Below are 17,179 nucleotides of genomic sequence, written 5' to 3'. Positions count from 1 at the left end.
TCCTTTTTTTCAATTAAAACCATTACATATCAAAGGAATATTTCGGAATCAATTAAAAGAACTTTCACCTTTTTTTAAAGACGTACTTAAAGCATGGTTGAATTTTCAGTACCATCCTCCTGATACTTCAGATGATATGCAGAATCAGTTACTGTGGATGAATTCTGAAATTACTATAGGAGACCAACCACTTTTGTGGAATATATGTATTCAAAATGGTTTAATTTTTGTGAATGACTTCTTAGATACGTCTGGTCACTTTATTTCATTTTATGATTTTTCAATACAATTTAATGAATGTTTGGATTTGTATCAATTCAATCAGATTGTCTCAGCAATTCCAATTGGCTGGAAACAAAAAATACAAAATAAACACAAGCAATTGGTTTGTCTCCCAAAAGTACGATGTAAAAAATGGTTATGTAATATAAAAATAAATAAAATAATTTATAATTGGAAGTTGTATTCTGCAGGTTTTGCACTTTTTCCTCACAGGGTCTGTCAATACTGGGAAGATGAAATTAATGCACCAATTCCATGGAAAGAATATTTTAGATCAATTTATAACACTACAGTAGATTCATATTCAAGAATATTCCAATTGAAAATTTTTTACAAGATAACTGCAACTAAAAAAATGTTATAATTTATACCACATTGAAAATAGTCCACATTGCAGATTCTGTGAGGAAGAAGAGGAAGACCTATGGCATTTATTTTACTTTTGTCCATTTGTATATAAATTCTGGTCAAGTGTCCAAGTTTGGTTAAAGACGGCTAGGATAGAACTTACCATAACACCACAAACTATTGTACTTGGTCATTTTACAGATAGTGTTCTTTTGTTAAATACCATTTTATTAATAGGGAAAATGTTTATTTTTAAAACAAAAACATCATCAAGCTTGTGTTTAGATCACTTTAAGAATGTCATAAGGTCTCATCTTCTTTTGGAAAAGATAATAGCAGAAAGCAAAAATAAATTGGATGAATATAATAAAAAATGGAATAATATTCTATGTGTATTATAATTAATTATATGAAATCTTGTGGGGTTTTTTTTTTCCCTATCTTTTTCATATTTATTCTTCTGTCGTAATATATTTTGTAAAAGTGTTAAAACCTTTTTATTTATTTATTTTTTTTTTTTTCTCTTTTCTCATGTATGTTCTGGGGTATGAATGTGAGCATAAATGTATAAGCATGTAGAGTTTCTGTAGATTTTGGTCTGTAAATTATATTTCTTATTAAATAAAGATGAAAAAAAAAACAAAAAACAAAAAAAAAAAAAAAAAAAAACATGAAATGACATTTTAAAGACACAGAGATGTCTGATTACCAGTCTATATGAAATATCCAGTTATACATGACAGTTAAAAATTTGCCTTCTGGCTAACAGTAGCGTATTTGCAGTGATGTTGATCGATGTGCACTGTCCATAATTTGTGATTTTCCCACCATGTTTAAACTCTTCAACAATACAAAAAAATTTCCATATTGAATACAAAAAATTACTATATTACTATTACTATATTTTAAACCAGTGAACTTCTTACAGGCATGTAAGCAAGTAGTAAGTAAGTAGTTACCTCTATTTGGATGACCTGTAGCAGATCCTTTTTGGCAGCTTGGAAAATAGCATGAACTTTATTATGGTGGACATTTCCTCCTCCAGCATCAATATAGTGGTAAACAGCAGATGGCGTGTGCTGCATTGTCACACTCTTCTTTAGAATAGACTGAGGAGACAGAAACATGTAATGGAGACTTTTAGCCCTTTAAAAAAAACACTAAACCACAACCCAAATGCTCATTCTAAATAACACCATGTATGAGTTAAAATAATCATTAGATCTATTATGTAACATCGTGGTGTAACATCCTGCTTAAATTATTATTTCATAATAATTTTGCTTAGTCTACATCCAAATGGCATTTTCATTTGTTCAATCAGATGAATACAACGATTAATAACTGCCAGCTCTAATTCTCAAAAACAACTACATCAATGGCAGGAAAACAAAGAGCTGCTTTATCCTCCAATCACTGATACTGCTGCATTTACGTTTTTAGAGTTAAAATAAGTCAGTCTTTGTTTTTGTGAAACTGTCTAACTTGATTTAGAGTAATCTAAGAGCAAAATAAGACTGGCCAGACACGAAGGACAGAAGGACGTAAAGACTAGTCTGAAATCTCTTCGTGAAACTGGCCCCACATGTTCAAAATCTGGATTCAAACCAGCACCAAGTGCAGGAAAGAAAATTCTTATCTAGAGACCTTCACTGGGCTGTGAGGCTCCTCTTTGGCTGCCTGCTCACTTACTCTGTTGAGGTCAGCTGACATTTCACCTGCATGACACAAAAGGTTCACAGTTATCATACTGATCATTAGGGCTTAGTATCAACAACAACAAATTACTCACTGACACTTGACGCATTTCCTTGTTAGCAGACTTAATTTCAAATTTGCTGGTAAAAAAATCTAATTGTTTGATTGAGGTTTGGTAAATAGTTTGTCAGATTTTGGAAATGGACCTTTGTTAGTGGTTATTTCTTATTTCATCATTTTAATTCTCCTTTATTCTGCACCTTATTTTAGTGGTTACTCGCCAATACATGCATGTATAAAAATGATACTGTGAGTATACCTGTAACGGCCATTGGGGTGGAGACAGAGCGAGACTTCTTGTATTTTGACGTGGATGTGTCAGAGGGGCTGGACTTTTCTGTTATAGTATGTGACAAGAAAACAGATACGTTTAGACAAACTACACGCACGTTACTGCCGCCTAAACACGAAATGTCGAGCTCTTGTTTCGGACCTGCATCAGCTTTTTCGGAGCCCAGATCATCAGAGTGGGAAGGCTGCTTGCGGAGGCCTCGGTGTGGATGAGTCTCACCCAGAACATGGGCCACCGACACCAAGGAGATGGCTTGGCTCTCCTGTAACACGCACATAAATAAATATTGAATAAATAAATAAAGACATCTGTAGAAACAGTGTAAACCTTCTCCAAATAAATATGGGCTATGGTTTAATTCATATAGTGGAATAGATGATGGATATGAAGTGCATTTATCGAATATTCTAGGACAAATACAACATTTAAATCCAATTCTATAAAAAGGTACATAAAAAGTATGTGGAGAGAGACTGAATAAATGAAGACATTGACTGTTGGCATCAAATATTAGCTGGACTGGATCAAGTGGTCACAAAGTTTATTTGTGTGGTATTCTATTAAACACAGTGACTGGACATGAAGACAGCTTTTTCAAGTAAGTGTAATTAAGCACAAGATATCTATCTATCTATATTATATCTCTCAAGCTGTATGCCAGAACTGAGCGAGACATCGACTCACTGATCCACACTACCAGGATCTACAGCAATGACACTGCAATGTCGTTCGGACTGGACAAGTGTGGTTGCATGGTGTAACGGAAAGGCTATAGGGTACCAAACATGCAACTTGACCGCAACGCCAAAGAGCCAGGCTCGTTGGTATATAGTGACGGTGGCCCGTCACACTGCCCTCCCCTTTGGGAGACGCCCCATTGCACTTTACGCATACAGGCATCCGTCACAACTCCCGCCAATCGTACTTCTCCCATCTCAGGGTGCCACCACCTACTAGTGCTTCACCCACCTCTGGGGTCACACACACACACACACACACACACACACACACACACACACGGCAAGCCATCCCACTTCTGACACCACATGTGACGGAAAGGCAAGAGCAGTCACTCCACCCGGATTCGAACCCGGGTCTACGGGGTAGACCGAGGCCGAGGGCTAGTGAGTGTCAAGCCCGCTGTCCAGGATGAAACGATAAAGATCCAGGAGTACATCAGGAAGGTGGCCCCCAAAGATAAAGGGCTTAGTGAATACCTCAGGCAGCAGAAACCCGAAGGTGAGGACCTTCATGGAGAGACAAGCCGCTGCACGGCATGTACCACAGGCAAATAGAAGAAGATAGAAGATATCAAGAAATCCTACCAGTGGCTGGAAAGGGCTGGACTAAAGAACAGCACAGAAGAACAAATCATGGCGGCACAAGAACAGGCACTCAGTACAAGATCAATAGAGACGGGGGTCTACCACACCAGGCAGGACCCCAGGTGCAGACTGTGCAAGGATGCCCCTGAGACAGTACAGCACATAACAGCAGCGTGTAAGATGCAGGCAGGAAGTGCGCACATGGAACGCCATAACCAGGTAGCTGGCATAGTGTACAGGAACATCTGCCATGAGTATGGGCTGGAAGTCCCAAGGTCAAAATGGAAGACGCCTCCTAAGGTAGTTGAGAATGACCGAGCTAAGATCCTGTGGGACTTCAAGATCCAGACTGACAAACTGGTGATGGCTAACCAACCAGACATCATGTAGATCGACAAACAGCAGAAGAAGGCTGCAGTGATAGATGTGGCAATCCCAAGCAGCAACATCAAGAAGAAGGGACATGAGAAGCTTGAGAAATACCAAGGGCTGATACTAGAAAAGATGTGGAAAGTAACAGCAACAGTGGTGCCAGTGGTAATCGGAGCACTGGGGGCTGTGACCCCCAAACTGGGAGAGTGGCTACAGCAGATTCCAGGTAAAAACATCAGAAGTCTCTGTCCAGAAGATTGCAGTCCTAAGAACAGCTAAGATACTGTGTAGAACCCTCAAACTCCCAGATCTCTGGTAGAGGACCCGAGCTTGAGGATGACACATACCACCCTGCAAGGGTACATGTACATATGGCATAGTTAACATTACTACTAATGACAATAACCACATTTCAATTAATAATCATGAAATATTACATTATGAAATAAACAATTAAATAATAATAAAATAAAAAAGTTAAACTTTATGATATTTATGTTATTCATGATTTTACTAATCCAATTCTGACACAAAAGAATCCGACCCAGCCTCTCCTATTTTTTTTATTTTTAAAGAAAACCATCTTAAAGTTAGAATCCTAAATATTTCAGCCCTGGCTGCTTTGGCGACACCTGAAGTTACTGCAAAGTGTGTTCAAATAATGCATGTAGCAGAGTTCTGTTCAAAGTCAGTATATCAACCACTAGGAGCAGAAAACACACCCTGAGTAGCCACTCTATCAAAAGTGCAACAGAGGAGGAAGAGCAACTGGTATATCTGTTTACAGCACAGCTAAAGCTTTAAGTGTAATGTAAAAAATATATGAACTTCCAAGAGCTTTAAACATCCACTGACTTTCTCATATGTTCTTTTCTATGTATTTCGTGTAATTTAATAAACAACATTCTTGGTTTGTTATTTGTGGGTTAGTGAATGTGTGTATCAGCCGTATGTTTTATGACCTGCCTCAGGTTCACTTGTACTGTTTCACATTGATATTCAAATAAAAAAAAAAAAACATAGCCTAAAATTATAGTTTCCTTTTAATGGCCTTGAAAATCTAAGTCTCGTAGGAGGAGGTAAATCCTCCAAACAATCTTACCCAAAAAGACATGTTTTGGATTGACAGGTTCTAATTTTGACTGAACTTGATAATGACATGCTGTTCTATTCTCTGTAGTTATAATGCCCTGGTTTGCTACAAAGCTAATGTTTTTACTCCTCTGTCTCTTTACTTGCTACTTATGGCTATCTGAGCAGTATTTGGTCATTGGTCATTGTCTTGATGTCTTGTATGTACGTGACCTGCTGGCAAACACTACTCATGCCTAGTGCTGCATACAAAAGAGAACAGAACGAAGCAGAGCAGCATAACATTAAAACAAAGTATCAAAATGCCATTACCGGGTTGAAGAGCTCAGTAGTCAGGCCGAGGTAGTTGTGTAAGGCAAGGAAGGTCACTCTCTGGAGACGCACCATGATAATCTACAGAGGGTAGGAGGGAAACAGGACAAAATATGGTCTGCACTGTACCAAAAAAAGAAAGAAAAGAATGGATGCATATTTGGAAGCTGCCCACCCTTTTTTTGCATGTTATGCACTGGCTAAAGTGGTACTTGCAATGTCTGTAGCTCACTTGATGAATCAAATTCCTCTCTTTGTCAATGGACACTTTACCTGGATGACACGGACCATAGTTTCAGGATATTTCTCAAAGACTGATTCGAAGGCCGCAGCTGGAAGACGCAGGACAGTGGAGGGAACTGCTGCTCTTGCAGACACTGTTTTGTAAGGTGCTGGGTAGCCCTGGAATACAGATAACACCGTGTGTGGAGAAAAAAGGATGTTGTCAATAGTTCAATTGTACTGCAAGATAAAAAATGTGGATGTAAAAGTGAATAAAAGAAGGGCTGATGTACTAAAAGATGATATTGTACACAATATAGGTCACATTTCAGTAAAAATATGCCTAAAACAAGAGCATTCAGAAATGTTCACGTCATACCAAAATCTAGAAATCTCCATTGACCAAAGCATTCAGCTCAGACTGCACTGCATGCACAAATATTAGGCAAGTAGTACTGATTGAATCATTATTTCTATGCAATTTCTTACTCCAAACCATAGAAACTTGAATGCCTGTTGGAGTTAAGCACTGTCAGGTGATATGTATTTGTATAATGAGCGAGGATGTGGCAAAAGTAAATCACACCTTATGTCAATGTGTGCATGATTATTAGTATTCAGCTAAAATGGGCCAAAAAAGATATTTAACTAACACTGAAAAGCCAAAAATTGTAAAAAGCCTTTCAGACAGATGCAGCACTCTAGAAATAGCTAAACTTTTGAGGCGTGACCACCGGACAATCAAACGTTTTGTTGCTAATAGTCAACTAGGGCGCAAAAAGCACATAGATAAGAAAAGGCGCAAATTAACTACAAAACAGAGTAGAATTAAACATGAAGCAGCCAGGAACCCATTATCCTCCAGTGTCACCATATTTCTGAACTGCAACCTACCAGGAGTGTCCAGAAGTACAAGGTGCCAAGTGCTCAGAGACATGGACAAGGTCAGGAAGGCTAAAACACGACCACCACTGTATAAGATTTACAAGTTGAAGCATCAAGATTGGGCAAAGAAATACCTGAAGACAGGTTTATCAAAGGTTTTATGGACAGATGAAATGAGAGTGACTCTTGATGGACCAGATGGATCGGCCCTGGCTGGATCACTGATGGACACAGGGCACCACTTTGACTCGGGCGCCAGCAAGGTGGAGGAGGGGTACTGGTATGGGCTGCTATCATTAAGGACGAGATAGTTGGAACCTTTTTGGGTTGAAGATGGACTGATACTCAACTCCCAAATCTACTGCCAGTTTCTGGAAGATACTTTCAGTAAGCAATGGTACAGGAAGAAGCCCTCAACATTCAAGAAGGCTATGATCTTTATGCAGGACAATGATTCATCACATGCATCCAAGTACTCCACTGCTTGGCTAGCCAGCAAGAGGCTCAGAGATGCCCAAATAGTGACCTCGCCTCTTTCCTCACCTGACATGAATCCTTTTGAGAACTTGTGGGCCTTTCTCAAACGTGAGATTTACAGTCAGGGAAGACAATACACCTCTTTGAACAGCATTTGGGAGGCTGTGGTTTCTGCCTACAGCGAAAGATGATGGTGGACAGATCAAGAAACTGAGAGACTCCATGGATGGAAGGCTCATGACAGGTTCTGATAAGAAGGCTAGCTATATTGTCATTTCTGAAAGTCCAAAAATATAATTTAATTGTGATTGTGTTTTTACACTTATTCAAAAAAATTAAGAATTCACAAGTCATTTGATAGAAATTATTTTCGTAATTTAGTTGCCTAATAATTCTACACTTATATATTCTCCTGAGAAAGACAAAACTCACTTTTCCTTAGTTAAACATTCAGGTTTGAGGTTCATATTTTGGATCGACTAAGAGCATTGCGTTTGTTCCACAATAAAATGAATCCCGAGGAATACAATTTGCCTAATAATTGTGGAGGCAGTGTACAGTATATTATGATCAAAATTAGAATTGATCTAATAGTATGTTATGTGCAATGTGACAGCTAGATTTAAAAAATTTGTTCTAGAGTAAAGACATATTATATATGGGAAAGAAGACGTACAGTGATGATGTCCAGGATACTGAGCAAACTGTGAACACTGTCTCCTGGTAAAACTTCCTTCACCACAGCGTCTGTACCATCCTGCAGTAAGAAAGCAAATCTCAACATGAGAGTGGAACAACAATCACAACAATAGTAAGGGTTTCAACACTTTTAACATTTTTCCTTTTGAACACAGCAAACAACAACAGCAAAACAAAAAACAAGTTCTAAACCATCGCTGAGTGTGAAATACTCTTGGGATTTCTGTGAAGCAGTAAGTGTTGTGGTCAGCCCTGTGGTCTTACACTCTCATGGATGCACAGCTCCAGGCGGCCATCTTGAACCACGTAAATACTGTCATCAGTGTCACCCGGTCGGAAGAGTCCCTCTCCCTGGTGCAGCGGGATCAGCACCATGTGACGACACAGCTCCAGGAAAAGAGGCTTCTCGAAGTGGCCAAGCACCCTGGTTACATGTGTACATAAAGCGTAGTTCTATTACTGCTAATGATAATAATAATGACCACGTTTCCATTAAGAGTCATGGATTGCAACACTATGGAAATGTCAGCTTAAGGTATACCCACAATAAAAATGTAATAAGTTGAACTGTATCTCATCCAAGATATAACTGATCCACATCTAATTCTGACACCATAGATGTACAACAGATTCAGTATAATCCTGGCTTGTTGTGGTTTGACCTGTTACTGATTTTTGAATCCATGAGTTTCGATACTCATCAGGATGCTAACTCGATCATGTTTCTTTCTCCTAAGAAACATAGCCAAACTTAGGTCTGTTGTGTCAAGAAATGAAATGGAGATGCTAATACATGTTTTTATCATCACGTTTGGACTACTGTTATTCTCTGTTTACCCGCGTTCATAAATCTTACAGTTTACAAACCGTCCAAAATGATGCTTCTAGGCTCTTAACACCATCCAGCAGATGGTCACATGTTAACCTCTCTGCAATGGCTTCCTGTTAATTTTATAATCATTTTAAAAAATTTGGCGCTCACTTTTAAAGCCATGCATGACCAGGTACCACAGTAGATCTAGGACCTTCTGCACCCCCACACCCCGACCTGAACTCTTGGGTCCTCTACCCAGAGTTTTCTAATTGTACCTCGGACACGTTTGAAAACTCCGGGAGATTGTGCTTTCCAGTCGGCAGCCCCCAAGCTTTGGAATAGTCTCCCAATATGTTTGACATCCATGAACGCTGTGGACTCTTTTAAAAAGCAGCTAAAAGCGATTTGTACAGAGAGATATTACTGTATACTTAAACTTGTGACTTCAGGCTGTTCCTCTTGTATTTTTTTACGTGGTGTTTTATCTTTGTTTGAATTATTTGGCTCCATTTTATTTTATTTCTTTGACTTTGAAGCACTTTGGGACTAGTGTCTGTGAAAGGTGCTACATAGGTACTTTGCTTGCTTGCTTTTAAAGAAACATTACAACATTAACAAACTAACACAATAGAAGTAATTTTATCTTAAAATAACAGCTTCCAGTCCTTTTGATGGTATACTGACTTGTAAAAGGGCTCAGAGCTCGCTGCACTAGCTAATGCAATATTTTACATTGGAATCCCAGGCAGGACATTTATCACGACCACGGCATAATGCTTTAAGGCATCAACCAGACTCTTCAACATGCAAGATAGGAAGCAAAAGTATATAATGTACAATGTAAGTTCTTTGGAGGAAGCAAGCTCGCTAATCTCAATATGGATGTCATGGCAGAGGCTACAAAGAGACCGAAGATAACGTTGTTGGAGGAAGAGGAAAAGAGAGTGTGAAGAGCAAGAGACCGGACAAGAGTAAATATCAGACTAGCTTTTACTCGTTGCCATGAGCAAACATAGCTAAAAGGATGCAGGACAGATGCAGAGCTGGCCTTCTGCTGTTGGACTAGAAAGTAAAAATTTATCAGCTGGCTTGTGTTGTCACACTTGCTTGATGTTTGGCTCTGTCAAATTGTGAACTTGCTAGTTTTTGATCAAAAGTAATGTACTCATAACAAATGCACGTGTCCAGCTGTCCTTAATTACATCAGCGGTGAATAAAACACTGAAAAGGTAGGAGCGCCAAGTCTCACAAAAAAAAAAAAAAACAAACAAACAAAAAACACACATAATCTTGCTTTAATGAATACAAAAGATCAACACTGCCACCCAGTATGTACATGCATAGTTTCCTATGAATCTATTATGTGTCGGTAAACAATTTCAATCCTAATCAGGAAAGACAGACTCCACCAGTCACAATAAAATGGGGTTAAAACAATTAATCGCTTAATTAATTAGTCGACAAATTTAAAATTGATCGGCAACTCTTTGATAAACTAGTAATCATCAACGTAATTTTGAAATGTTGACAACGCAGTGTGTGGAGAAAAATGAGAGCTGTGAATCATAACAAACGGACTATACTGTATGAAAGAAAGACAAGCAGCAATCCTTTCATTTGAGAAGACGGTACCAGGGAATGTTTGGCATTTTTGCTTGAAAAAAAAAATCACTTAAAAGGTGTCAAATCGATTATCATAAGTCAGTTGGCGATCACTCTTCTGTCAGTTTACTAATCAACTAATCTTCTCAGCACTGGAAATCTGATTTTTTACATTTTACACTGACAATTCATCAGGATCTAGTTTTACTCACCTGACATTTTTCAGCATGTACAGCACCTCAGAGGGCAGATTGGAGTTCTGCACATCAAACTCAGTCAGGTCGGCCTCCAGCAGACAGGGAGGAGGCTCCTTGGGCTGCAGGGTGGGGGGCTCCTTCCGGATGCGCAGGATCCTAACACAAACACACACACATAAAAACCATTACACATCTTATTTCAACACACTAGTTTCTCTCAACTAACTTGGAACTTACATTATCACTAAGAAGGTGCCTGCTATAAACCATGATATAAAATACTGAATTCTTCATTATGTTTATTCTGTGTATTTATATTACAAATCATCTGTTTTAATACACGTATGTCTGTTTATTTACATTTTTTATTAAAGTTCTTAATTCTGCTCAGGTTAATGCTGAAGGGTTTAAATACTATACTTGAGCACAATTAAAAAAAACATCATATATGTACAGATGATCCAATATTCAGGGATGTGTGGTGGCTCGCTCTGAAAATGTTTTTTTCCCCCTGCTCCCAGGTATTGTAAAATACCAGCTTATCTGGTAATAATCTTAACACAAGGTCCACTTACTTGGACCTTGTGTTAAGATTATTTTGTCAAACAACTATTCCAGAGTTGAAGAATTTACTTTAAACCCTCAAAGCTTATCTTCTGTCTACACCAAATGCTTAAAACCAGTAACTCACTTGTGAGCTATAGACAGGACTTTGGCCCTCTTCCTCACTCTCTGCCGGGAAGCTGAGTTTGAAGTAGAGGTTGGGGCGGAGGAAAACGTCTGAACCTGCAACAAGCAAAGTTTGGTGATTTGACATGTTTGCATTGATGTGATGACTAACTTTATCTGATCATGAAAATGCCAATTGTGCTAATATCAAGATATCTGAAGTTATTGAAGGCACATGCAACAGAGCCTAATGATGGCAATGTCATCAGCCAATTGCCTCTGTCCGTCTGTCCATCTGTCCATCTGTCAAAGAAGTCCAACAGAGAAAAATACCATGACAACAGCTGGCCAGTTTGTGATGAAATTTGATATAAATCCTACTGGTCACAACAGGATGACATTTGTATATAACCTTAAACTTGTGGTGTCAGCACAGTATTAACAGATTTTTGCTGCGGTCTGTCAGTGCTGTGCTCTGAAACCAGCGTTTACAACTTGAGAATCCTGTATTCTGAGCTTGGCTACAGTTTGTGCCTCTCATATCTGATCAGAATCAGAATTATCAAATCTATTTCCTAATAAAAACAACCATTAAAGCAGTGAAGGTATAAGTGACACGTAATTGTGTATTAAAATATTAATTAATGGAAAGTAACATAACACAATTATGTCTTTTATAGAAAACTGATCTCATGTCTGTGACTCAAAAGCGAGGCCAGGGTAGCCATGCCCTGTTAGAGAGCCCAAACTGAATACAACACCTATACAAATTTGGGGTAAATGTACTATTAACTATTAAAACACAACATAACACACACATGCATGTATGTGCTGCCAGGTCGGGGGATCAGGGAAATCCATGGGGGGGGGGGGGCTAAACTGAGGGGGATGTTTAAGAAGCACTGACCTTTCTCATGATCTTTCGACCGTAGAACATCACCTTGTCTCTCTTCCTGAAACGATAGTGAGGAACACCAGCCTCCACTTCTGAAACACACCAGACGTCCTCCATAAGACCATTTGCAATCTACCATATGAATCGCTCTCTCTCCGCCCTTCATCGTATCGCTGAACTGTTGTTCCGGGCTGCTTATACCACCCTGCAGTTTCATCCCTGAGAATAACAAACTTCACACACTGACTACTTGATTTCTCCTTTTGCATGAACTGTGTATTCGGGTGAATTTTGTACATCTTTACATACTGAAAACATTTCAAATGTACTCTGTAAGAAAAGGGGTTGTACAGTGTGCAGGGCACTGACTTGAAAGTTTGTATTGTCTGTACAGAAGAAACACAACAACTCCAACGACAGAAACGACTGTCACAGCTCCAATCAGCACAGCCGTCCACTGGAAGAAAAAGACAGAACGCACAAAACGTATAAATATATAAAAATATAAAATATAAAATGTACACATCTCTAATATCAAAACCCTCCATTCAATTATTCTACCCATCCACATGTTTACTCAACATGTATTCGGTAGATTGCTATGTGCTAAATTACAAAAACATGAACACCAAAGTACGTCCTTTGTGCACGTCAACACACTTTACATTCATAAAAACCACAAACACCATTTGCAAACAATGCCCCAGTCAAACCATTAAAGTCAGGAATGTACTGTGAGTGGTTACCATGTTGGCTTCCATCCTCTCTTCCACAAACTGCTGCATCGTTGCCTTTATCTCACTGCCGAGTGGAAGCAGGCTCTGAAACATCAAGAATAGAAACAACACTGAGGGACTGAACCCAACTGGACATGCAGAACAAGAATTGGGAGAGCAGCGTTCAGTTGATCATATGACTAAACAACAACTTAATCTATTCTTTAACATTTCAACACAATCCAAATAATCTTGTAATGCATTTGTCATGTCTTTCACAAAATACACATATGAGTGAAAAATACACGAGTTATGACATCACCGTGTACCTAAATGGACAAGGACATGGAACTTTATTTTCAGACAATGATGTACAATGAAAGGTGTTGAGGAAAAACATACCGGGTATATGAGGCAGTTTTCCTCTTCACCTTCTTCCATGCCTGATAAAAGAGATAACGTAACACTAAAACAAGGTCATCTCTAGAAGTGCACCTTTAATAAAAAAACATTTGAAGAACATGATGAAGATATCTGTTGTGATGTGGATGAGAATCTGTGGCTGTGGGGTGCTTTCCATGTTTACATTTGTAATTTTGTATTTTGTTTCTGTTGGGCTATGCAGTGCTGTCTTGTTTTTATCTTTTCTGTATCACAGAGCAAAGGCTTTTGGCACATTCATGAAAATAATTACGTAGACTTTTCTACATTATCAGTTGCTTATCTCATGTTGATCACAATGTATTATACTGGTTCTCTATTGAATGGCCTTATCCCCAAAACATCAAGGCATTAGTTCATTGCAAGTCATGATATGCAAAATGTTTCAACACATTTTCATAATGGTCAAGCATAGATTCTTTACATGTCTATTAGACATTCTTTGTGAATGTGTCCTGAATTGATGAAGATATCTGTTGTGATGTGGATGAGAATCTGTGGCTGTGGGGTGCTTTCCATGTTTACATTTGTAATTTTGTATTTTGTTTCTGTTGGGCTATGCAGTGCTGTCTTGTTTTTATCTTTTCTGTATCACAATGACATGCTCTTTCAGCAAATTACAGTACAAACAGTAAAAGCGTAAGTGTGACTCCTTGCTTATCTCTTGCAATGTATAACTTTGTACTGTTGAAATCGATACACCGTACTGAAAAAGTGCAGCCTTGTACATTTTCAATCATTGCCATCAACACCTTAGCCATAGTGTACATCCCATAATATTACAGAGTACACTGTTATACTGACAACATGGCTAAACATTTTGACTATCTTGTTTGTAAACAGTGACACAAGGACTTGTCATTCTGATGCACTGACATGTTCACTGACTTAAATATTTACTTTTGAGAGATAGACTAAGGATTTTGAGCAATTTACAGGCAGGTAACCCACAATCTGTGTAAAGATATCGTCTTACTGTTCAGGAGGATTCGAGAAATGTACCAAAGCAACAAAAAAACTGTAAGACTTCCAAGATAGTTGATTACTTGCTAACGTGGTTCAGTATTTTGTATGTGTTTTATGAAGCTTTTGTGTTCATATATGAATAGCCCGTTGACTGAACCATTGACTATTAGTGCCTTGCTCTTCTCTGCTGACCTCCAAGGGGTCACAGAGCAAAAGGTTTCAGAAATCTGGGTTAAAGATCACCCACTCAGCTCAAGAAAAATAGGTCACTAGCTCAGTGCCTGTAACCAGACACTCCCTCCTGATGCTACTCCAATGGCTCTACACAGACACAGCTCAGAAAAACTGATAGAAAGCTCGTCCAAGGGGAGATGGGGGGAGATGTTGGCCATCATGTTTAGTTTGTTTACGAATTACATTTGTGGGAGTCCCCTCTCTCGCTTTATTGATTTTGCATGTTGACTTCGTATTGGTCTGTCTTTTTGCGCCAAACTCCATTCAAAAATAGAAGATTGGAACATATGCCGAATTGAAAAGTGGATTTTAGTCATTCATATCGTATCATGTTTTCCAAGTGAGAGCATTTGCTGGAAAGCAATGAAAACAGAATGAACTGCTAGCCAGAAAGAGTTTCGCGACAACGCGCCGCATCATATTGACAGGATTTAAATGTAACGTTAACGTAATGCTGTAGAAGACGCAAAATAACCCACTCACCTATAACTAACATTTTAAAGTACACAGAAAGCCAAAATGTAATATCAAAATGATCTAACAAAAACTTTAACTTTGTTTGTCTCACATACTGTGACCGCTGAATCCGCTTCTATGGCTGAAGTCCGCTACACAACAAGAAGACAAACCAGTGCCAGCGAAAAACTGAAAGAACAAGCCTTCATTGACAGAGTCTATAACAAAAACCGACGAACAAATACATACATACATACATCTTCAGCTAACCATTTTCAAATGAACAGAACAAACTATTTTTTCCCACGTACCTCTCTCGTGTCAAAGTTTTTGTGTACAGCTTACATGCCTTAGTGTAAAGACTGATTGGTTAAAAAAATCTGAATGTCCTGTTATTCTTATCAAAATAAGACCCTCGTTGAAGAAAATGTACGGAAGCCCAGATGTAATGCAGGCATAGACTGTATTAAAAGACAATGTAGGGTACAATTCAATAGCTGGATTTTACTTTTTAGTGATAAAAAGCATATCTATAGTTCAGCTGAACATTAACAGAGATACATTTTTGCTTTGCACATACTGATGTGCCTTTTAAGCATTTATTGTGAAGGGCAATTTGCCTATTTTTTAAGTAACCCTGTCTCGCTTGATGCATCCAAATCACTGACAGGTCAATACCAGTATCTCGGATTTTAATTGGTGGATGGCGTTGCCTTTCATCCAATCACTGAGCATTTCATTGGATAGTCAGACACATTACTTGCATTGGACCGAAAGTGTGCTCAAGGTGAGAGGAGTCGAGTTTTGTAGCAATTTATAAATTTATGGGCAGTTTAAAATCACAAAATTTTTACTTTATCCAACGTTACTATTGTGCAAATCCATTATTAGCTTGCCAGCAGACAATGCAACTTTAACTGGCTCTAAGATATCGTTAGTTAGCTAGCTAGCTCATGTGTTGACAGTTGTAACATTAAAGGCAACACACCGCTTTCAAATGTTAGAAATTTAACGCAGGTTTTCTTTATCTGAACCATTTTTGCTATATATGGAACAATTTGACGCTAACACCCTCAATCGATTCAGTAAGCGGAAACAAATAAACACGATATGTTAGCGTGGTACAGGATGATTGCTTAGCCCCGCGACCCTGTAAAGTTACGCAGGATAAGCGGTTGACGATGGATGGATGATTGCTAACGATCCACTAGTTGTAACACTATCCACTCGCATTTACAAGGATGTCAATTATTAGACAATTTATATAAATAATACGACAGTTGACGTGTTAATGTTGAAATGTGGTTATTGTTTGGGGTTGCACTTGTGCTGTCTTCACCACAATGTGTGTAAAACAATGGTTCATTCTCCGCAGGTTTTCTGTCCTTAAAAACGCTGCAGCACCATGGGTGTGTTGTCCACGCTGATGAGGGGTCTGGTTAGAGGAGCAGACAGAATGTCTGAGTTCACCAGCAAGCGTGGATCAAGGACCCATAACAAAGGCAGGGGCGCACGGCCCACGGGACTGCGGCTCTCCAGCAGAAAGTTTCTGTCCATAAGGGCCATGATTCCTGAGTTTGTTGTGCCTAACTTGGAAGGATTCAAACTCAGACCCTACGTATCATATCGCTGCCCCAGAGGAACAGAGCCTCCGCTCACAGCACAAAGTGTTTTTGCTGAGGTAGTGGCCCCTAAGATCAAGAAAGACTTTGAAGAGGGCACTTTCAGTAAAGAACAGCTGGAGAAATATGGCTTTGAGCCCACACAGGAGGGGAAGCTCTTCAAGCTGTATCCCAAGAACTATGTGCGTTAAAGTTTCACTCACTGTGATGTATTTACAAAGAAAGGCACAGACTGCTGATGAAAGCTGCAGACAACACTTTCAGGAAAAAAATATTGCAAGTGTGTTTAGGAAGAAATTGACTTGCTTGATAAGTGGGAAAAATAAAACTTAAGATCCATGCTGCAGAATCAAGTCAAACTTATTTACCAACAAAACAAAGGGTATGTTTTTCACTGAAAGGATTTTCACTTGTGTCCAAGTCAAGATATGCATGGTAAGCCTAGAGCTTGTCAATGCAACTCTATTGGTCAGAAAATGTAATGAACGTAAGTGGCCTCAACA

The 17,179-nt window shown here is 38.8% G+C and overlaps 2 protein-coding genes across 7 annotated transcripts in view; one reads left to right on the top strand and one right to left on the bottom strand.

Moving 5' to 3' along the window:
* Positions 1-15,413, bottom strand: part of pnpla7b (patatin-like phospholipase domain containing 7b) — a 32,855-nt gene extending 17,442 nt beyond the window's left edge. For 2 of the 5 annotated variants that reach the window (XM_046035217.1, XM_046035218.1), the window contains exons 1-15: positions 15,171-15,329; positions 13,360-13,400; positions 12,988-13,062; positions 12,611-12,698; positions 12,254-12,333; positions 11,369-11,463; positions 10,693-10,833; positions 8,329-8,488; positions 8,042-8,122; positions 6,055-6,183; positions 5,782-5,862; positions 2,822-2,942; positions 2,648-2,725; positions 2,278-2,348; positions 1,590-1,739 (exon numbers count right to left, since the gene is read on the bottom strand). In XM_046035217.1, coding sequence (XP_045891173.1) covers positions 1,590-1,739; positions 2,278-2,348; positions 2,648-2,725; positions 2,822-2,942; positions 5,782-5,862; positions 6,055-6,183; positions 8,042-8,122; positions 8,329-8,488; positions 10,693-10,833; positions 11,369-11,463; positions 12,254-12,333; positions 12,611-12,698; positions 12,988-13,062; positions 13,360-13,400; positions 15,171-15,309 — 1,530 coding nt within the window. In that variant the 5' untranslated portion in view covers positions 15,310-15,329. Of the gene's footprint in view, positions 1-1,589; positions 1,740-2,277; positions 2,349-2,647; positions 2,726-2,821; positions 2,943-5,781; positions 5,863-6,054; positions 6,184-8,041; positions 8,123-8,328; positions 8,489-10,692; positions 10,834-11,368; positions 11,464-12,253; positions 12,334-12,610; positions 12,699-12,987; positions 13,063-13,359; positions 13,401-15,170; positions 15,330-15,365 lie in introns of those variants that run through there. The other 3 variants (XM_046035220.1, XM_046035221.1, XM_046035219.1) reach the window with 3 other exon arrangements.
* A 289-nt stretch (positions 15,414-15,702) lies between these two features.
* On the top strand, positions 15,703-17,025 carry mrpl41 (mitochondrial ribosomal protein L41). 2 transcript variants are annotated; one of them, XM_046035230.1, is made up of 2 exons: positions 15,703-15,841; positions 16,430-17,025. In XM_046035230.1, the coding sequence occupies exon 2, from the start codon at positions 16,460-16,462 to the stop codon at positions 16,865-16,867; it is 408 nt and encodes a 135-aa protein (XP_045891186.1). In that variant the 5' UTR covers positions 15,703-15,841; positions 16,430-16,459; the 3' UTR covers positions 16,868-17,025. The 2 variants fall into 2 exon arrangements, with proteins under 2 accessions (XP_045891186.1, XP_045891187.1); XM_046035231.1 differs by lacking the exon at positions 15,703-15,841 and adding an exon at positions 15,897-16,139.
* Positions 17,026-17,179: the final 154 nt, after the last annotated feature.

This window comes from Micropterus dolomieu, linkage group LG21, assembly GCF_021292245.1.
Source record: "Micropterus dolomieu isolate WLL.071019.BEF.003 ecotype Adirondacks linkage group LG21, ASM2129224v1, whole genome shotgun sequence".
NCBI lineage: Eukaryota > Metazoa > Chordata > Actinopteri > Centrarchiformes > Centrarchidae > Micropterus > Micropterus dolomieu.
This window is presented reverse-complemented; position numbering and strand designations above follow the sequence as displayed.